The sequence below is a fragment of the Euleptes europaea genome, chromosome 9, assembly GCF_029931775.1.
Source record: "Euleptes europaea isolate rEulEur1 chromosome 9, rEulEur1.hap1, whole genome shotgun sequence".
NCBI lineage: Eukaryota > Metazoa > Chordata > Lepidosauria > Squamata > Sphaerodactylidae > Euleptes > Euleptes europaea.
Window position 1 is genome coordinate 803251 of NC_079320.1, and position 22856 is coordinate 826106.

At 46.5% G+C, this 22856-nt stretch overlaps 1 protein-coding gene across 2 annotated transcripts in view; it reads left to right on the plus strand.

The window, feature by feature from the left end:
* SFXN5 (sideroflexin 5) overlaps positions 1-22856 on the plus strand; it is a 90567-nt gene that overhangs the window by 11711 nt on the left and 56000 nt on the right. Inside the window, exons 3-4 of one of the 2 annotated variants that reach the window (XM_056855412.1) lie at positions 17559-17636; positions 21750-21776. In XM_056855412.1, the coding sequence (XP_056711390.1) occupies positions 17559-17636; positions 21750-21776 (105 nt within the window). The remainder of the gene's footprint in view (positions 1-17558; positions 17637-21749; positions 21777-22856) is intronic. The other variant, XM_056855413.1, reaches the window with a different exon arrangement.

A 22856-nucleotide genomic window follows, 5' to 3' on the forward strand; every position in this document is an offset into this window, starting at 1 on the left:
GACCAGAATATTATGCAGTTCTGCCTTTTGCAACATGATTATTTTAGTTCACAACTGTCTTGGTGCTTTTCCCTGTGTATAGTTTGGCTCCTGTGGTGACCACTTCTTTTTGAGTGCCGTGCTCTCTGCACCAGGTTGAAATTGTGCCCAGTAGGGACTTAGCTTGGCTTCTTGCACAATTGGTTGACTTAATTTGAGGACATGATTGGACTGGATGGTTCCTCTGAGTCCTCTTTGGATGCTTGCCTGTAAAAATTGCAGCACAGGAAAGAGTTGTTTTGCCAGAGCGGTGCAGAAGCTCGTGGCTTCTTTTCATACAACCGCCAACGAGATCTGAAAAGGCTGCAGAAATGACTTGCTGGAGCTGCCCTTGAATTGAGGATCATAGAATCATAAGAGTTGGAAGGGACCACCAGGGTCATCTAGTCCAACCCCCTGCACAATGCAGGAAATTCACAACTGCCTCCCCCCCAAACCCCCAGTGACCCCCCCACACTCCATGCCCAGAAGAAGGCCAAGATGCCCTCCCTCTCATCATCTGCCTAAGGTTATAGAATCAGCAATGCTGACAGATGGCCATCTAACCTCTTCTTAAAAACCTCCAGGGAAGGAGAGCTTACCACCTCCCGAGGAAGCCTGTTCCACTGAGGAACTGCTCTGTTAGAAAATTCTTCCTAATGCCTAGACGGAAACTTTTGATTTAATTTCAACCCGTTGTTTCTGGTACAACCTTCTGGGGCAACAGAAAACAACTTGGCACTATCCTCTATATGGCAGCCCTTCAAGTACTTGAAGATGATTATAATTTCCCCTCTCAGCCTTCTCCTCTTCAGGCTAAACATACCCAGCTCCTTCAACCTTTCCTCATAGGACTTGGACTCCAGACCCCTCACCATCTTTGTTGCCCTCCTCTGGACACGTTCCAGCTTGTCTACATCCTTCTTAAATTGCGGTGCCCAAAACTGAACACAGTACTCTAGGTGATGTCTAACCAGAGCAGAGTAAGGTGATACCAGCACTTCGCGTGATCTGGACACTATACTTCTGTTGATACAGCCCAAGATCGCATTTGCCTTTTTAAGACCCCAAGATCCTTTTCACACACACTACTGCTCAGACAAGTCTCCCCCATCCTATAATTATGCATTTGATTTTTCCTACCTAAATGCAGAACTTTATATTTATCTTTGTTGAAGTGCATTCTTATGCGAGTCTTCAAAAAGGCAAATTAAAACCACACGGAAGTGATTCTGTTACTGCTGCCCTATTGCTGATCCAGGAGAATCCCAAAGCACACTGCTTTGGGAGAGCTGCCTGCCAAGGAAACCCACCCCTGCCCCATTGCTCAGGCACGCGGCAGACGCTCTCTGAAGTCCTCCCCACAGTGTATGTGGGGAACGAGTTGCTGCCCTTCCAGGGCTGATCCCAGCCCTTACTTGTGGCTGGCGCTTTTCTGTAAGACTTTTAGCTGTCTTTCTTGCCTTAATTGGGGGCTGGGAGCACAGCAGGGACACTTGACAGGCCTGAGGAAAGTGTGAGACCTTTGAGGCCCTTGGAGAGCAGGCAGAGGGCTGTTGGCACAGGCCTGGGATTTGGGGGGTAGTTGTTGGCTGCACTCTGACCATGCTCCTGGCCACTCAGACCCCCTGCTGGGTCCGTTCAGGCCCTCTGCTGCCTCTTGGCTCCTGCAGCCTCTTTTGCTGCGAATGGCACAGAACAGCTCCTTGGCCCTGCGCCCAGCCATCCTCATCCTCTCCCACCCCTCTCCCTCTACCGGTGCGATTCCTGATTCTAGGCCAGCTACCCGCCTTGTCTTCTTCCTGGGCCCTCTTTCCACAAGGAAGGCTTTCCTGGGCCCTCTTTCCACAAGGAGCTCTCGGCCTCCCTGTCCACCAGCAGAGATGTGCTTTTCCCTGGACCCCTTGTGATCTTAGTTGGCTTGCTGTCACCAAGAGAGATTCAGGACTATCCAGTGAGTAGGGCAGGCGAGGAGAAGGTAAGACAAACTCTGGGCGGAGTGCTTGAGTGAGAGCGTTGTGATCCGTACATGGCAAAGATGAGGGGTGAAATGGCACAGCTGCCCTTTGCAAGAGGAGTGTGCCTTGCTCTTCACACTTGGCGCTACATTACTGACCAAGGAGGGTGGCAGTTTCGCCCTCAGGCCTTCAGCAGCCCCATCGTGCTGATTCTTCCTCAGGCTGAAGGTTGGCTTTCTCAGGAGCTTCTGTGTCGTGTTTGGCTGAACGGGGGGGGGGGGCTGCTTGAAGCAGGATATTAAAAGGAAAGCAGGTTCCCTCTGCTGCACTTCTGGGCAGAGTGTTGGGGAGGGGACTGTGGCTCAGTGGAAGAGCCTTGGCATGCTGAAGGTCCCAGGTTCAATCCCCAGCATCTCCAGTTAAAAGGACCTGGAAGGAGGTGATGCAAAAGTCTCTTCTCTGCCTGACACTCTGGAAAGCCGCTGCCAGTTGAGTAGACAATACTGGCCTTGATGGAGTGATGGTCCGATTCAGCAGAAGGCAGGCTCGTGAGTGTTCAAGTAGCTGCTTTAATGTGCATTTGATAACATTAGTAAACAATCCATTGTTAGTCTGTCTGTAGCAGTAGAAAAGAGCAAGAGTCCAGTAGCACCTTGAAGACTAACACAATTTCCGGTAGGGTCTGAGCTTTCATGAGCCACAGCTCCCTTCTTCAGATACAGCTAGGATGTGAGTCCATCTGTCCTTAAGCAGAGAAGAGTGAATTCAGACAACCAACGGCCATAGCATGTAAATGTCAATAACAGGTAAATGACAATATCAGGCATGATTGGATTAGGTGTGATACTCAGAGGGGTAGAAGGCATGGGGAAATTGGTAATGAGACAGGAATCCTAGAACTCTTACAAAGGGATTTCAAAGGAAGATTAGAATGAGAGACTGCTGAATTACAACTAATAATGAAGCTCAAGAGGATGCATTCTGCTGCACTGAATAGAGACCAAGGCTGATTTCCCCATGCCTACTACCCCTCTGTGTATCACACCTAATCCAATCATGCCTGATATTGTCATTTACCTGCTGTTGACATTTTACCTGCTATGGCCATTGGGTGTCTGAATTCACTCTTCTCTGCTTAAGGACAGATGGACTCACATCCTAGCTGTATCTGAAGAAGGGAGCTGTGGCTCACGAAAGCTCAGATCCTGCCGGAAACGTTGTCAGTCTTCAAAGTGCTACTGGACTCTGGCTCTTTTCTTCTGTTTAATCTGAAATTGACTGTCTCGTGTATGTGACGCCAATAATTTAAAACTGACCTCTAGCTGTTGCTGACAGTTTTCATTTATGGAAGTGTTGGATTAAGTGTAATTTTGTGGGGGAGGGGAATATATGTGTTAAATATAATTAAGGAAGGTGACGATTACTTCTTACAGATAGACCCTTTGTTAATGCTAAGGATGCGATTAAAGAAAGGGCTGCAGAAAGAGCAATTAGTTAAATCCCTTCTCTTTCAAGGTCTGGGGCTGAACCCCCTCAGTCCTCATCCCGGAGGGCCCAGGAACCGCCTGGGTGGGTGCAGCCTTGCCCTTACTTTCCCATCCCTCTGTTGCTCTCCTTTCCCCCGTCAGATGAACATAAATTGGGGGTGTGTGTGTCAAGGAAACAGTGGCAGTTTCCAGGCTGAAAAGCGGCAACAAATACTTCAATAAGGTAAGGCAACAGCAAGGAATGTAGTTTGCTTTTGTGACTTTTTAATTCTTGTTTTGCTAAAATTCAATTTTTTGCTTTTTTGCATAGGGCATTCTATAGGATCTGTGACTGTATTATATGAAAGTCCACAGAAAATAGGAATAAATAAAACAAATCTTCTGTGCAGCACTGTCTCTTAGATGACTGAACCGTGGGGCTTTTTTGCAGTCGTGCCTTCTGTCCTTCTTCCCCCTTTGTTTGCACTTGTCTTAGTGTTCTTGTTTATTTGATCGTCTTCTGCCTGGCTCAGATCAAGCCCTGGCTTGGGTTACCTGCTGCTCAAACCAGCTCTCTCTGCTACCTGCTTACACCTATGTGGGTTAACTGCACATGCATAGGGTGCGCTATAAGTCTCCTGGTGAATCTCTTAAAGATATATATGTTAACATACAGATTCCTCCTGTTCTCCCCCCCCCCCACCCTTGTACCTCTGACAGCACAAAACTTTGAACTTCCTTCACTAGCTCAGGTGGGGGCTGTGCCGACTTCCTGGCAGGTGTGAGACTGCAGTGCTTAAAATTAGGCTTTTAATTGCTTGTAATGAAACTGTGTTGGGGTAGCTGAGGAGATCAGCAGATATTTTTGTGAAGCTAATTTAGTCCATGTGACATTTCCTTGGACAGATTGCTGCAAACACGCAGCAGGAACTGCGGTAGTCAAGCAGTCTGAGAGACTGTGGTGCCTGAGAGCAGAAGGGAACTAAGTCTGGCGTGCTTCTCTTTGTCTTGCCTCTGGTTCCACCCAGACGGTGGCTGGGGGGCTTCGTCCTTCGCAGTGAGGGCGGAGGAACCCTTGAAGGGGGTTTCTGTGCCTTGCCCTGTTGTATGCGGTGTGGCTCCACTACTTGGAGGTGTTTGCTCTGCAGAGACGTCTGGGGGGGGCAGACCTATTCCCTGATAGCCTTCCTCTTTTGAGTCGGGTCTGCGGAAGGATGGTTGCTGGTCCTGCCTTGTCCCATTCCCAGAGGGGGCAGGGCCCTTTCACCAGTGATGCAGCAATCCCCCGTGCCTGAACCTGGTTGGAGCCTGCTAAAGGGGGGGGGGGGCTCTCTAACTCTAGATGAGGCTTCTCCTCATTTGGGGCAGGTGAAGATTCCTCCGGAACCAGCAGGTGAACAGACTGGCCACACTTCTCTCCTTTGGCATGTCCCACTGTGCTGGAACAAAGCAGTCCTGAAAGATACTTGGGTAAAGAGTTAGGAATTGTGGTCTGTTCTGTCGTGTATGTGACACTCATACTGTCTGTTGTTGTAAGTGAGATCTTAACATGTATTTTTTGCATCATTTAACACGTCATACTAATGCTTAAGGAGCCCCGTGGCACAGAGTGGTAAGCTGCAGTACTGCAGTCCAAACTCTGCTCACGAGCTGAGTTCGATCCCAACAGAAGTTGGTTTCAGGTAGCCAGCTCAAGGTTGACTCAGCCTTCCATCCTTCCGAGGTCGGTAAAATGAGGACCCAGCTTGCTTGGGAGTTAAGGGAAGATGACTGGGGAAGGCAGTGGCTAACCATCCCGTAAACAGAGTCTGCCTAGTAAACGTCGGGATGTGACGTCACCCCACGGGTCAGGAATGACCCGGTGCTTTTACAGGGGACCTTTACCTACTAATGCTTATCTTTTGCTTCAGTTCTGTTGATATTTCTGGTTGGTTCCACAATCCTACAATCCATATCCTATTGCATTGTCTATAGGATGTTCTATCCTGTATTGTATTGACTTACTCTCTGTAATTCACCTTGAGCCCCAGTGAGAAAGATGGACTATAAATAATTGTCAGGAGCAGGCCATGAGAATGGTATGCGGTAGTGTGATTGTGCTGCTCCCAGGTGCTGTTGTGCTGTTCTGTCGTAGGCCATTCTGTGCCCCGTGTTTAGTCTTCCTAAATTCCCATATTGTTGCCAAGTGCTCCTTCCTGCCTCTGGGAGGGGGGTTGCCAGGTTACCAGTTATCTCCTGTTGCTTTTCCATATATGCTCTGCACCTTGCCTTTGCCCCTTACTAGTGTCCTTCTGAATATGGCTTCTGAAACCTGTCAATGATAACCAATAAAACTGCTTTTGTGGATTTGCCGTCTGCTGGAATCTGTTTATGGTTTGCCGCAGGGCTAGAGCTCACAATAATGTAAATAAATAAAACAGACCTTCTCATACAGGAAGTGGAGTTCCCAGTATATGTGGCAATTCTCTTATTACATCCTTGAACTGTGGCATGAAAAAAAGTCTGGGTGCATTTTCTTATTCTGAAGAAATCTGGATGGGCCTTGAGTTTGCGTGGTCAAAATGCCTTCATGGCTTCTTGCTGAGTAAGGCTCATAATTCTGCAAGTTATTCTTGTCCTTCCCACTCTGAAGGAAGGTCATCTTGAATCGTTGGGTGTTTCTCGTCCCATTGCTTGGAGAGGCAGGACTAAAATTAAAACTATTTCCTTTCTTGGGGCGAGGAACGCCCACACTTCCACTTACTCTTCTGCCTTGCTGGAGAGAGGACATCCCTGCCATAGCCGGGATCTTAGCCTTTAGCTAGACTTTTAAAAATTCCCTTCGTTTTCATTTCCCAGTGTTTCCTTACCTTACCTACCTTTTGTGGATCAGTCCCTGTCTTCGTTGTCCTCCCGCCGCTTGCCTAATCGGCCAACGCGCTGTAAAAGCGAGGGAGAGGAATTAAAATGGCCACCGCAGCTCTTAGGTCCGAGGAGGTCGAACTCCTCTCAGACACAGACCATGATAATACCTTTTGCGGACAAGCCAAAACTGCCCCATTCCCGTTGGCCGCCTCGGTGGACTAACAGACAGAGAGCAGGGAGAAGCCCCCCCCCCCCGCCTCCTTTGAAGGACGAAAAAGCTGCGGACGGCGCCGCGGCGGCAAAGTCAGGCGCGAATGGCGCCAAAAAGAGCAGGAAAAGGACGGGGCACAAACGCCACATAAAACCGAGTGCCGCCTCGACCTCTAAGGTCCCTGCCGGTTCCTCATCCAAGGACAAACGATCCAACAAGACGGCTAAGGGTAAGATACCCCCACCCTCGGCTGAGAGTGGGGCCCCTTCTAATTCCCAATGGACTGAGGAGAGAGTAAATACTCTCATTCAGAACACTTTTGAATGTCATTTCCAAAAGCTTCAGGCCTTGGTACTCTCTGCCCAGAACCCTGTCAGAGACCTAGATTCGGCCTCCCAGTCCTCTGCTTACTCTGAACCTTTACAGGGAGCAAGCTGCAGCCATTCCATCTCCAATAGACAGTGGTTGACTAAAGCTGCAATGAAATCCAATCCCAATAGGCAAGACATGACCTTGGGAGAGGATGCCTCCTCTGTCAGTCGGGTTTCTAATTCTGAGGAGATAGAGGAAGGAGAATTTGTGTCAGACGAAGAGCTCCCAGTTGTACAGGAACAACAGCCCAGGCTTTTTAACAATGATGACTACCAGTCACTGCTAGCCAAGGCTCTCTTCGCCCTAGACCTGCTTAGTGAGCCAGAGGCATCTGAGGAACCCAAATCCAAATCCAAAGTAAAACGCAAGGGCTCTAAGGATTACTTCCCTCAGGGAGACTCCCAGGTCATTAAGGTGCCACTTCCAGAGCACTTTGAGAACCTTATAAGGTCTGAGTGGGAAAAGCCCCTCCATGACAAACAGTTCTCCGGTGCGGCAAAGAAGTTGTACGAGATGGCTCCATACGCCATGGACATGCTTGAGTTGCCAGTAGTGGACGCACCGGTCACTGCACTTCAGTCCTCTGACTTTTTTACAGAGGATGGGGGAGGTTTTATTAAAGACATGCTGGATAGAAAAATGGACTTTCTCTCCAGAAAGGTCCACGAGGCCTCATCTCTGGCCATCCAAGCTAATACTACCACTGCACTCATTGCCAGAGCCACAAATGCATGGACCAAGAAACTCATCAAACTCCTTCCAACAGCTGATAAAAGGGTAGCCGAAGGCCTCTCCAGAGTACTTCAAGCGTCTTCCTTCATGGCTGACACATCCTTGGACGCCCTGATCTGTGCTTCTAGAGCAGTAGCCTCCAACACTGCCATTCGAAGAACTCTATGGCTCAGACCCTGGCAGGTCGACTATAGGTCCAAGGCTATTCTCCTAGCTCACCCCTTTAAGGGGCGCAAGCTTTTTGGGGACAGATTAGACCAAATGCTAACTGACACTAAAGACAAAAATAAGTATATGTTGAAAAATCAAAAGAGGGATTTCAGAAATAATCAATACCCACAAACCTTCCGATCCTCCCATACCCTGTCTAGATTCAGGCAGGATCAGAGACGCACCAACTGGCCTCCGCAACGAAGTTCCTTTCGGAGGTTCAACAAGTTCGGTTGCCCCCCACAATTCCAACCCTTTAAAGGGGACAAGTTTGATAAGTTCCCCAAAGGGAACAAACAGTGACGCCAAAAATCACCGGGTGGGAGGAAGATTACATTTCCTTCCACAGTGGAACAGGACCCAGACGGACGCCTGGGTCCTACAACTCATCCAACACGATTATCGAATAGAGTTCCGAGCAACACCTCCAGACCGGTTTTTGGCTTCGCCACAGTACCACAACCCAGCCAAACACAACAGATCACTCAATGCCATCACACATCTCCTAGACATCGAAGCCATAGAGGAAGTGCCTCCTTTGGAGCGATTCACCACTCAGTATTGTTTACGGTCCCGAAGAAAAATGGGGACTGGCAAGCGATACTAAACCTAAAGTTCGTCAATCGCTTCGTCCAAAAGAAACACTTCCGTATGGAGACACTGAGATCCATCATTGAGGCATTAAGAAAGGACACTCACATGACCTCGATAGACCTCATGGAGGCATACTTTCACGTGCCCATTCATCGTAGGTTCCTCCGCTTCAACTACGCAGAACTCCACCTCCAATGCAAGGCCCTCCCATTCGGTCTTGCTTCTGCTCCGAGAGTCTTTTCCAAGATTCTGATAACAATTGTGGCATCGTTGAGAAGGGAGGGGATCCAGCTGCACCCCTATCTCGACGACCTTCTCATATGCGCTCCATCAATTGCATAGGCCAAAGAACACACTGCTCGGGTCATACAAAGCTTGCAGGGCCATGGGTTCCTGGTCAACACAACCAAGAGTTCCCTGGTGCTGACTCAGCGCATCCTGCATCTCGGAGCTATCATAGACTCCAGTCAAAACTCAGTCTATCTCCCACAAGACAAGGCCCTCAAACTAGCAAAAGTGGCCAGGGCCTACGCCAAGGCCCCACAACACAGGTTCATGGCGCTAACAAGACTCCTTGGTTCAATGATCTCTTGCATAGGCTTAGGACCTTGGATTCGTTTTCACTCCAGGCCACTTCAGAACACCCTTCGCCCCTTCCAACTACTCATATCTCACAAGATAGACAAACACCTTTCTCTAGACACCTCGACCAGAACAAGCCTACTATGGTGGGCCAAAGCACAAAATCTCACCTCAGGCCAACCATATCTACACGAGACCCCCATCCAAGTCTTCACCGACTCCAGTCTCGAGGGCTGGGGGGCCACAGCCCCAGGCTCAATGGCTCAAGGGTCCTGGTCCCCATCAGAGACCAAACTTCACATCAAAGTCCTAGAACTGAGGCTGGCCCTCCTGCAGTTTCAACATCTACTGCAAAACCATCACGTCCTGGTACGCACAGACAATGTGGCCTCGAAAGCCTACATCAACAAACAGGGCGGGTCCAGATCCAAGCTACTGAACAAGGAGGCCTCCATCATACTGACTTGGGCGGAAAAGAATCTCTTATCCCTCAGAGCAGAGCACGTCAGGGGCATCCACAATCTGGAGGCGGATTGGCTGAGCCGACAGGCCATTCAAGAGGGAGAATGGGCCCTAGACCAACTTATATTCCAAAAGGTGACGGACAAATTCGGAGTTCCGGAGTTGGATCTTTTTGCCACGGCACAGAACCGGCAGGTACACCGATTCTTCTCCAGGTACTATCACCCGAACGCCGAACAAGTGGATGCCCTCCTGGTGCCATGGCCCCGCGGGCTCATGTACGCTTTCCCCCTCTACCTACTCTCCCGAAGGTAATCCGAAAGATCAGGTTAGAGAGAGATTATTCTAATAGCACCAAACTGGCCTGGGTAGGAACGTATGGGAGAAGGCAGTCCTCCAGATGTTCTTTAATGATTCTGGGGTATTCTCATCCACAATACAGTAAAATAATCAGGGCATGGGGACTAGGATGCTGGTGACTCCTGTGAGCAACGGGACGGAATGGGCAGAGGCTGAGCAGGCCAGCTGGCATAGTCTGGCAGAGCTGGTGAGGTCTACGGACCACCAGCTGAGAAAGAGGGAGCTAAAATCTCATTTTCGAGTCCAGGAGCGCTCCGATGGTTCATTATTCATAAATACCTTGCCCCCGTGCCCAGCAGGAGCTAGTGTTTGGACGGCATCCCAAAGCCAGAGGGACAGAATGGGTCCCTTGGAAAGGAGGGGTTCTCTCTCTTCTTGCTTCTGGTCTGTTGCTTGTGAAACTTCACATGATTTTCAGCGACTCTCTGCTTTTGTCCGTGATTCTCTGTGAAAGGCTTAAGAAAGATGCTGATTTGGTGCCAAGAGAAAGATATTTATAAGGCATCCACAACTGTCTAAAGCAAAGATTAAACATTTCTGTTTGTTTGTGGCACTGGTCCTGTTGAGCAAGATGGCCAGGGTTGTTATAGTAACTGTTGAGACTTCCTCAATAAGTGGAGGGAGGGACAACAGAACTATTCACTCCTTTTTTGTTTTGTTTTGTTCCAGGTTCTCACTGAAAGTAGCACAGTGTACGCATGCAGATCACTTGCAAGGATCTCGTGGTGGGAATTCCACTGACAGAAACCCCATGAATAACAAGCAGCGATAGTTTTGGGAATACCAAGCAGAAAACTCCCATTTGGTTTGCTTTTGACACGAAACCATGTTGTTTTCTGTGGCTCCCGAGCTGCATTTACTGTCCTTGGTTTTTCCTGGGACGGGAGCAGCTCCAGGAAGACAGCATGAGGCTTTGAGGTTTTCTCCTCTGGATCTTGGATCATTCCCCTGTCTCCCCCACACCCGACTCCCTGGCTTTATTTTACTGTAAATCCTTCCCTGCTTTTTAGGTTTATGTCTTGGGACTGTTATGTTGAATTTGAACTGAGAGCAAAGGAAATGTTCTTGTTTTCATCATGGCTGTTCAAAAGTAATTTTAGCTCCATCTTCCTGAGTGTATAAATAAAGCTGGGTTTTTCTAGTCATGCGTGAAGGTGCCTTCTACTGAGTCAGAGCCCGAGTCTGTCAAGGTCAACAACTGGTCCATCTAGTCCACCATCCTGTCTCACACTGTGGCCAACCACTTCATCTGAAGTTCCAAAAACAGAGCATAGAGTCCAAGGCCTCCCCCTGATGTTTTCTCCTAGCACTAGAATTCAGTGGTTGACTGCCTCTAAACGTGGGTAGCCACCCCGGCTAGTAGCCACTGGTAGACCTCTCGTCCATGAATCTTTCTAATCCCCTTTTAAAGCTGTCTATGCCTGTGGCCATCACTACAGTCTCTGGCAGTGAATTCCACATTTTAATAACTCTCTGTGTAAAGAAGTGTTTCCTTTAGTCTGTCCTGAATCTACTGCCCATCAGCTTCATTGGATGCCCTCGAGTTATAGTATTTTGGGAGAGAGAGAAAATTATTTGTGTCAACTCTCTCCATCCCATGCATAATTTTATAAACCTCTATCATGTCCCCTCAGTCGTGTCTTTTCTAAACTGAAAAGTCCCAGACTCTTCAGCCTTTCCTCATAGGTAAGAAGCTCCAACCCTTTGATAGTTTTGGCTGCCCTCTTCTGTACTTTTTCCAGCTATGTGATGTTCTTTTTGATATACGGTGACCAGAACTGCACACAGTATTGCAAATGAGGCCGCACCATAGATCTGTTATAGATATTGACTGTTTTATTTTCAATCCCTTTCCTGATAATCCACAGCATAGAGGCTGCCTTTTGCACCATTGCAGCACACGACGGGGTTGACACTTCCATGGAGCCATCTACTATGACCCCCAAGATCTTTTCCCCTCCTCAGTCTCAGCACGTTCAGACCCCACTTGCCTATGCTTGAAGATGGGATTTTTTTTGTCCCAGTGTGCATCACCTTACGCTGACCAACAGTGGACTTCGTGTACCACATTGTTGCCCCCTCACCCAAGTTGTGGCGATCCTCCTGGAGCTGTCATGTCTTACCTACTGTTGGTGCCAACCTCTTGCATCATTTCCCAATGCGTATGGATGCTACCTCTGTAACTTCTGATGGCATCAGCTTCTTTTAGTTCATCCTGCACAAGATGTTTACATTTTGCCTATCTAACAACAGATGGAAGAATCTCATACTCTTGTTGAGTTGACTGATCGCTCTTTTCATTCAGTCTTGTTTTGAACCAGTCTTTCTCCTTTTTCTGTTATTATTATGTTATTATAAATGTACAAAATTACACACACTAGCATCATGCATACCGCCTAACTTACAACTTCAAAATTAAGTTACTTTTATTCATAATTCCAAATAAATGCTAAATATAAATCCTATTATTACATATCTAAACATTACATCAGATTCAGAGGCCAGATGACCATCTGTCAGCAATGAATGAATCAGCATTCATGAGAGGGAGGGCATCTTGGGCATCTTCTGGGCATGGAGCAGGGGTCACTGGGGGTGTGGCGGGGAGGTAGTTGTGAAATTCCTGCATTGTGCAGGGGGTTGGACTAGATGACCCTGGTGGTCCCTTCCAACTCTGTGATTCTATAACTTCCTTCTTATTCCAGAAATCAATAAACTTGGACCAAGACAGTACAAAGAGTTGCCAGCCTCTTCCTGGTAACATTCCTAAATCCACAGATCTTTCTGTGTTCTAGCATACGTTGAACCTGGTAGATATAAACTCCTCTGCATCTGATGAAGTGAACTCTGACTCACAAAAGAATATTTGGGAACACATTTTGTTAGTCATTGAAACTCTCTAACAAATGTGAAAAAAGTTACAAAAATTGTATTCTGGGGTATATTTCTGTGTGTGTGTCTGTGCCATCAAGTCACAGCCAATTTACGGTGACCCCGTTGGGTTTTCAAGGCCAGAGACATTTGGAGGTGGTTTGCCATCGCCTGCCTCTGTATGGGCTGAGAGAGTTCTGAGAGGTCACTCAGCAGGCTTCATGTGGACGAGTAGGGAATTGAGCCCGGTTCTCCAGATTAGAGTCGCGCCGTTCTTAATCTCTACGCCATGCTGGCACTCTGGGGTATATTTCTACTCCAATCCAAATTCGTAATGTTATCTCGAAGTAAAAAATATCCCACGAACAAGAGTTTCCTAGTCAACATGTTTCACCTGGGTTTTGGACAGAAACAGGCATGGTCATCCTAACTGATGATCTTCAAGGGGAAAGTGAGGGGCAGTGTATCTCTGTTGGTTCTCCTGGACCTCAGTCCTATTGACCAGGGTGTCCTTCTGGAGAGGATGGCTGAGCTGGGAGTGGGGGCTGCCGTGCTCCTAACTTGACTGGCTGAATCCAGAAGGTGGTGCTGGGGAGACTCATGCTCAGCCCTGTGGCAATTGTGTTATCTTGTCCCCGTGATGATTAGCATCTATATGCAACTGCTGGGACAGGTTGGGAATTTGGAGTGAGGTAATGTGCAGATGACCTGGATGGCCCAGGCTAGTCTGATCTCATCAGATCTCAGAAGCTAAGCAGCGTCAGCCCTAGTTAGTATTTGGATGGGAGACCACCAAGGAATACCAGGGTTGCTGTGCAGAGGAAGGCACTGGCAAACCACCTCTGTTAGTCTCTTGCCATGAAAACCCCAAAAGGGGTCGCCGTAAGTCGGCTGCGACTTGATGGCACTTTACACAAACACACAATGTGCAGATGACACCTAGCATGTGACCTGGCTCTGTTTCTCTTTAATGGCTGAGTTGGATTGGCCTGTGGAATCCTGGAGAGATTCCTGGAGAAGGTAGTGGGTTGGATGAAGAAGTTGAATCCAGAGAAGGCTGAGGGGCTGCTGGTCAATGAGATAGCTGCTCAAGGACTGAAGAGTCTGTCTGTCCTGAAGAAGGTCCCACTCCTTCTGAAGGAGTAAGTTTGTAGCTTGGAGGGGTGGCTGGATCCTGGCCTGCAGTGGGAAGTGCAGGTCTCTTCTGTGGTATATGATGGAAAAGCAGGATATCAATGTTTTAATACATAAATTAATCATAGAATCATAGAGTTGGAAGGGACCACCAGGGCCATCTAGTCCAACCCTCTGCACAATGCAGGAAATTCACAACTACCTCTCCCCCACACCTCCAGTGACCCCCTACTCCACACCCAGAAGATGGCCAAGATGCCCTCCCTCTCATCATCTGCCTAAGGTCATAGAATCAGCATAATCATAAACCACCTTCTGTCAGCTTTGGCTGATAATGCCACCTTAATGGCAGCTGATTCTCAAAACGGGTGATCAAGGCATAGTTAAGCGTGCTCTGATCATATGCGTGCCAGATTATAGGAATGTACTCCGTGTGAGGTTTCATTTGAAAGTGTTCTGGGAACTTTGGCTGGTCCAAAATGTGGCAACCAAACCATGGTTGGTGGTTGCTTGCAGGGATCGTATCTCCCCAGTGCTGGAAGATCTGCACTGGCTCCGTACGTGTTCCCCGGCACAATTCATAGTGCTGGTTCTTTCTTCTAACTTAGTATTTTTTAAAAAAAGGTCCATCGCTAGTTACATTTAACAAAATGCCTGAAGCGTTACCGACAGAAGGGCCCAAACAAATTTGTACAGTTTAGTTAAGACAGAAAGAAGCAACAGAAGAAAGTAATTACTGCAACTGTCACTCTATAATTATCATATTAAAATGTCAGTTTTAACCAATAAATTATATTCAGAAAATATGTGTTGCCTCAATTAGTGCTTAAAGTACTTGGAGCTGAATTTAGTGGGGGCCTTTTTTTTTTTTTTTTTTACATAGTAATTGTTTTTGGGTAATGTATAGGAAAGGAAAGTGAGCCATTTCTCTGTAAAGTTGCTGGTAAATGTGGGATTCTCCAGAACTTTCCGTTAGGATGGTACTTTCTCTAGCACCATAATTTCCCAGATCTTGGAATATCAGGCTGAAATAACAGGAAGGTATTTCTTTGCCCACTTTTGAACTGTTTGTAATTTGGCAGCTACCCAAATTAAGTTTTAATACATTGTCGCAGAATTGAAAGAATCCTTTTTATCATCAATGTGTCCCATATAGAATTGTTTTGACTTGAAGAGGAATAGCTTATCCTGTGATATTTTGGATGTGATATTTGATTAGATTCCAAACATGTTAAAAGCAGGCTTTAAATCAGTGGGCTTTATGTAGACATCCTCTGTGCATGTTCACTCACTGCAAGACAGCTTTCTTCATGTTGTGAACCATCATCGTTTCAGATCATTTAAAATATTATTAATGAAACGACCCGTATGGTTCTGCTTTCATAGAATTTCTTCCTCCAAGCTGGACCTCCAGCACTGCTTGACATTTTTGATATCTTGTAGGATCTTAAATATGTGTGTATGTAAGTGCTGTCAAGTTACCCCCGACTTCTGGCAACCCCAAGGCAAGTGAGAAGCAGAGGGGGTCTGCCATTGTTTGCCTCTGCAGAGTCTTCTTTGGTGGTCTCCCTTCCAAGTTCCAGCCCTGCTTAGCTTCCGAGATCTCACGAGATCGGGCTATGCCATGCCACATTCCCTCCCAGGAAATCTTAAAAACCATTGTGAAAATTATTTTTAACAGTTCTTTTTTAAAGATGAACATGTATACACATTTTTTTGCTTCCAAATATATTTCCATGTACTATTTGGAAATAAAGTTTGCAATTTCTCCCCCTCATGTTTGTATATATCCAGGTTGAGCTGTTCTTCCCATCGGTACTATAGATTGACAATGGATAAACAATTTTTTTTCTTTTTTCTGTTATTATTTCCAGTTTTGTTCAGGTTCTGAGCCACTCATGATCATTTTAACCAATCCAATAAAAATATCAGACACGGAAGAATTCCAGTGAGGGTGCATTATTTCCTGCCATTGCTCCTTGGTTAACCATACAATTTAATTGTTCCCTTTGAATGTGCATCACAACTGGTTTTATTTGGCTTACCTGCCTTCTTTCACACTTTTACATATTTTCTAAAATTTATTCCAGTTTTTTCTCTTTTTGCAAATACAATGATCATCTGTTGCCAATTTTAATGTCCTTTCTGAAACGGCTATTGGATTAATTTGTAATAAAATGAATGTGTTGCCAAAAGTTATTTTTAATCGCTATTGTTCTGTCCATTTGTCCAGTACCATTTTAATTGTACTCAGCAATCTCTCAGTTCTTATTATAGCTGTATAAATCTATATTTCTATCTAGGAAAAGATATACACATAACACACTGGAGCTTTTAAAATATGGATTTGGTTATGCCCACGGGCTTCTTTTTCTGTTTAACCAGGATAAAACTAATGATGTTTATTGTATTTATTGATCTAAAGCAGTGGTTCCCAACCTTTTTTTGACCAGGGACCACTAGGACTTTTTTGTTCGGTGCAGGGACCCCAAGGTTCAAAATAAAAATTCCGATAATTTGAAAATAAACTTTAATCATAACTGTTAGTTAAACATTAAACTTAGAATAATATTTGAATATATTTTTATAATAGAGAACTTTTAATTGAAAATATTAATTTATTATGGGTTTATAACTTTGTTTTGCGGACCTTAATTTAGTTCTCGTGGACCCCTGGGGTTCCACGGACCCCCGATTGGGAACCAGTGATCTAAAGACAATACCCTGCATTTTTCAGAATCTGTCTAAGGCAGATAGCATTTTGTTATTATTAAATTTATATCATACATTATCAATGTATGCATGTACTTATTTATTTAGAACAATTTCAGGCCGCTTCTCCAGGGAATCTGCTTGAGGTGGCTTACAGTGTTGTTTTTTAAAGCAAAACATTAGAAGTTATTAACAAAAAATTTAAATTATTTGCTAACTTTCAACCTTTGTACCAATGAACAATGATGTTTAGATAAACAGATATAGATCTCTGCCCTTGAGACAGAGCAGAGTATGCATCGTAATAAATGCAAGCATATGCCTCTGATTTGGTTGATTTGGATCATGCCGGGCCACTACGGAAGGCAAATGGGCCAACTTTCCCTAGAGCTTCCAGGGTTCCCTTTGCCTTGCTCACAGAGAGGCCCGCATTATCTGCCGATCTTCCTTTCGGTGGCCCTTCCTCTCTCCTTCTGCGCTTCTGTCCGAGGGAGGGCGTTCTGTCGCGGCAGGGCCACATGAACACATGAAGCTGCCTTATACTGAATCAGACCCTTGGTCCATCAAAGTCAGTCTTGTCTACTCAGACCGGCAGCAGCTCTCCAGGGTCTCAGGCAGAAGTCTTTCACAGCACCTACTTGCCTAGTCCCTTTAACTGGAGATGGGGATTGAACCTGGGACCTTCTGCATGCCAAACAGATGCTCTGACACAGAGCCACGACCTCCTTCTGCTTGGTCTTCATGCTGCACATCTCTCATGACAGCTGTTGGGAGCTTCAGTGAGGCTGGTTCCTGGCACTGGGATCTCTCCAGGCCGTCCCTGAGACTCACGCAGCCTCTAGCTGCAGAATCAACACGCCAGAAGTCAGAGCTCACCTAATTTTAGACTCCAGCTGAGTGACCATGAAGTGAATCCAGTGGTCTTGAAAACACCCAACAGCTCTCAGGATGAGAGGCAACCTGGTGCTGATTGCAGCGTTTTCTGATTTCCCTGGAATAGCTTTTAATAGCTGCTGTGCTTGTTGTTTGCAGAGTCGCCTTAAAGAAGCTGTGCAATTGCTGGAGGATTTTAAGCATGGGACTTTGCCCCCTGGAGTCACAAAAAAAGAGGTAATGAATGAACAAATGAATCACTGTGAAAAGTTCATGTGGCAGAATGACCTGCGGATCCAGTGATTGTGGGGTTCGTGGCCAACAGCTAAGCAAATCGACAAATGAATGGGTCAGGTGAACATCAGGTGTGCTCCAAGGTGCATCAGGATTCTGCTGTCTACTTGGATGCACCATCAGAGGAAGGGGGGTGGGGGGATGATCTGTGCATCAGGGCCAGGACACACCATTGCAAGGGTGATGTTGATGTGAGGCTGCTGGGGTACATGCGGGTGCATCCGGGGAGGATTTCTCGTACTTCTCTTGTTGCTGCATTATTAACAGAAAGCACAAAGAACTATCCTTGCTGCATCCAACAAACACTCTCATAGAGATTGCCTTCTGTGAATTTTGCGATTGCGTATTTACTGGAGGTTCCTCGAATATTTGTAAAACATGCAAGGGCTGTTTTATATTGGCATTTGATATCCGGTGATATTGGAATCCAGAGTTTGATATTTTAGAATTTTTCCTTGATAGTATCTGGTAGATGACAGGTAGTGGTATGTGATGTTTTGACAGCGGTTCACAGTTGGTGAGGTTTCAGTCCTTGACAGCTGCCAAAATCAAAGGTGCCAAGAAATCTCAAGCAACTTGGTTTCAAATTTTGATGTAAAAATTTGACATTCAAAATCTGACTGGAAAAATTGGGAATTCTGGTGATTTTTGATGTTTTTGCTGGCTTTCCATTCCACTCTTAATAAAACAGCCTCTTGTAGTGGCCTCCCAAATCCTCTGGGAGAGGAGGCGTGAGGGACGGTGATTTGTCTCCCAGCTGCATCGCGTAACCAGAGAGCTGCTGCCTTTGAATGTGGAGATTCAATTTTAGCTACCGCGGTTAAGGATCTTGTAGGTCTGTCCCGTTAGTTTGTTTTAATCTGTTTTCAAGATGCCTGGTGGGGTCATGGCCCCTCCTGGCATCCAACTTCCCCTTGTGCCCAGGAATGCCAGTCAGGGCAGCCTGGTTAGGCATTTTAACGAGCATCCAGAGGAAAACCAAGGCACTGGGAATGTTCTGCTTGAAACAGAGGAGGTTGAAATGGGGATACAGTCACTCCTTTTAAGTATTTGAAGGGCTGTCACTTACGGGAGCATAGGGCAGTGTTTCAATCGGTAGTGAAGGATAAGGCTCGTAATAATGGGTTTAAATTTTGGGTGGGGAGATGTCAGCGAGTAAATAAGAAAAACGTTTTAACAATAAGGGCAGTTCAGGGGTGGAATCGGTCGCCCAGGGATGCTCTGGGGTTCTTCCTCTTTGGAGGTGTTTAAGCAGAGGTTGGGCATTTATTTGTCAGCGATGCTTCAGGTCATCCAATATGGTGCAGGGGATTGGACTGGATGGTCTTTAGGCCCCTTCCAACTTTTTTTTTAAATTCTGTGATTCTAGGAAGATGCTTCTGGGCTTGGCCCGGCTGAGGTAGGGCTTGTGCCTTCCTAGACTCGAGCAGGGCTCTGGCACATTGTGGTATCTAGCAGGATTCAAATGTGTCTTCCTTTGTCTTGGTTTTTCTGAGGCGGCTGATTCCCTCACCTTTATTTTTCATGAATTATTTTCCTCATGGGCACCCATGGAAAAGTTAAACAGAAATTTTCACCCATTTAACACGCGATCCTTTTGCTGAGAAATGGGATGATGGTCAGCGTGTGAGAGAACCACGAAGCCTCACAGCCTGCCCGGCCACCTGCTCCCAGGGAGACCTGCTTTCTCCTTTCCCATCCAATCTCCTTCCACAGCATCCACCGCAGCTTCACACCCCGTTGCCTTCCCATACGCAGCTCATTGCTCGGAAACTGTTTCATCTCTTTCCGTGGCAGAAGTGCAAAGAGACCTGCCACCCTAATGGGCGTGTATTTATTTCTGGGCGCTCCCTTCAATCAGGTTAGCAGCAGGACGGGCTGCTCCCGCTGGCTCAGGCATAGCAGAGGACGGGGAATCTGCCAGAGGCCCAACAGGCACCCCTTGGGGGGAATAATGGCTTTTTTTTACACTGTTGATGAAGAGTGAAGAGGCCCATTTGCAGTAAACTGCATTTTTCATCTCCCCCTGCTTCCAAGCCTAAGGATTGCTCAGCCCTATGCAGCATACGGCCCACCTGCCATGCATCTTGGTCTGATAGGCCATTTCTTATAGGGGCTCTCTTGACCCACATTAGGGACAGACCACTAAGACTGTGGGGCAGGGGGCCCATGAAGGGGCTTTGTAACATGACATGGGGGGGATGTACTCTTAAGGTTCCAGCAGCTCCACCCAATCTGTCATTTGGGGGCTGGCTGATGGCGTTGCAGGAGGGTATTAGTACTCACAGCTCAACAAGGGGTGTCGCCTGAGGTCCCACCCACCCGTCTGCTCCCTGCCCGCTGTGCCCACAGCCTCCACCCTCCCTCCTCTCAGCATGGTGAGCCATGCGTTCGGGAACCCCTGCTGGTTCTGCACAGCTGGCTGGTGCTGTGTGGGGAACAGGGAGCTACTCTGGCTGTTGGGTGGGGGTGGAGGGGGGCAGAGGCTTCCACATCCAAATGCATACTGAACTGACTGCTAAAAAACCACCCAGGTCCAATTCAGAGGATGCTTGGGGAGCAGCTGCTGTCCAGCTGGTTGATCTTGAAGAGGGGGTGGGGCATCAGGAAGGAAGGAGGCAGTACAGTCTCGGTGCCCCGGAGAGGGGAGCCACTCATGCTGGGATTCTTCAAAACCGACGCCTTGAATTGTGCTCCCAAGATCGCAAGCAGCCGGGCAGAGAGCCGGGGAGCTTACCGGGGACACACTGTGGGGGACATATTCTGACCCTCTGATTGTGGCACAGACTAAGCTTGTAGTTGCATTTAACCTGACATTTTAACATTTTGACTCAGACCGGGGGTGGTGGTGTGAGTTAAGTGCCGTCATGTTGCTTCTGACTGATGGCAACCCTATGAATCAAGGTCCTCCAGAATGTCCTATCCTTGACAGCCTTGCTCAGATCTTGCAAATTGAGGGCTGTGGCTTCCTTTATAGAGTCAATCCATCTCTTGTTGGATCTTCATCTTTTCCTGCTGCCTTCAACTTTTTCTAGCATGATTGTCTTTTCCAGTGAGTCTTGTCTTCACATAATTAAAGGAATCTACTTCCTTCCTATCAGCTTTCTTCATTGTCCACAGACCTGGGGGGGTGGGCCTTGAAATGGATTTAGCCAGAGCTGGGGAAAGAAAGTCTGAGCTTTTTTTCCCCCTTCTGAGCTGTCCTCCCTGGAAATATCTTGGGTCCAATTAGCCACGTGGAGAGAACAGGAATCTGTCCATACTGCCCGCTCCCTTCCCCACACATATGAATTTGATAAGGTGAAATAACCTTTAATTAGTTAACGTCCTTCTTTAAAATAATTTTTTACAATGTATATTAAGAATTCACTTATTCCATACATTTATATTAGGATTAAAGAACATTAACTGAATAAGTCATTTCACGAAACCAGCATATACCAGGGAACTTGTCTTATCTGTACAACTGACAACCTGAACGCGTTTATATACGACTGAACACTACCAATGGAATTTACAACCTGAATTTATTTTGCATGTTTATCTGTAGAACTGGCATCCTGAACGTGTATATATAAGATTGAACATTGACTGTTAAATTTACAACTTACATTTTTTTTGTAACTTGACCTGTATTATGCTGGTTTAATTTCAAGAGACTGATGTTAGAAATCCACATTTGTATTTAATGGAATTTTTTTTTAAGAGGTACTACTATATGCATTTTTTCTTATCACCTAGTCAAGTACAGTCGCCTCCCCCCAGCTCCTTAAGGGTCAGTTCTGAGACTGGAATAGTCTCCCCCACCCCCATACATACACAAGTACAATGTGCTTTGGAGTGGGCAAGGCGGTTGAGGTCGCACCCCCAGGGTCTGGCTTGCACAGAGGCACGCTTGGGCTCCTGGGAGAATGAGCTCAGTGACTGATGGCTGGCAGATGGCCCTGTCCTGCATGGGACATGCCTTCCATTTTGCGTGAGCCGGGTGTTGGCAGCTTCTGGATTCACCTGGCTGGTTCTAACACGCAACTTTAATTATGTCTTTTGTTTTTCTAGCTGTGGAAAGCGCAAAAAATAAAACAGGTAACAGAATTTTTGCTTTTGCTTTGCCTATTGCTGCTGTGTCTTCTGGGTCCTAATTTTTGCATTGTTGGATGTGCCATGTTAATACTGATGCTTTCCTTTAGCTTTGTTTTCAGATTTCTGCTTGTTTTCAGATTTCTAATTCTCATTGCTTTGTTCATTGGATGTCCTGCCCTCTTGGTTGTATTGACTTACTCTGTGTAGTCTTGTGAGAAGGGTGAATTATAAATAACAAAAATAAAATAAATAAACATCATATTTAATACTTTCTAACTTGTTCCAGACTGCTGAAATCCTATATTGGTTGCATTGACTAACTCTGTGTAACCCTCCTCGAATCCCAGTGAGAAAGGTGGACTAGAGATGAAATAAATAAATAAAAGTTCTTTTTTGTCTTCTCCCAGAACCATAGAATCATAGAGTTGGAAGGGACCTCCAGAGTCATCTAGTCCAACCCCCTGCACAATACTGGAAATTCACAACTACCTCCCCCCCAGTGTCCAGAAGATGGTAAAAAAAATATCCTCCAGAATCCCTGGCCAATCTGGCCTGGAGGAAAATTGCTTCTTGACCTCAAAGTGGCGATTGGCATTACCCTGGGCAAGAAAGGGGCCACAAGAGCCAAACACTGATGCAAACCTTCCTGTCTTCTCTCTCATGAACTGCCTAAGTTCACAGAATCAGCCTTGCTGACAGATGGCCATCTAGCTTCTGCCTAAAAACCTCTAAAGAAGGCAAGCCCACCTCCTCCTGAGGAAGCCTATTCCATTGACAAACCACTATGTCAGAAAGTTCTTCCTAATGTTTAGCCGAAAACTCTTCTGATTTAATTTCAAGTCGTTGGTTCTGGTCTGACCTTCTGGGGCAACAGAAAACAACTCCACACCATCCTCTATATGACAGCCCTTCAAGTACTTGAAGGTGGTTATCATTTCACCTATCAGTCATCTCCTCTCCAGGTTAAACATACCCAGCTCCTTCAACCTTTCCTCATAGGACTGGGTCTCCAGATCTTCATTGCCCTCCTTGGGTCATGTTCCAGCTTGTCTAAATCCTTCTTAAATTGTGGTGCCCAAAACT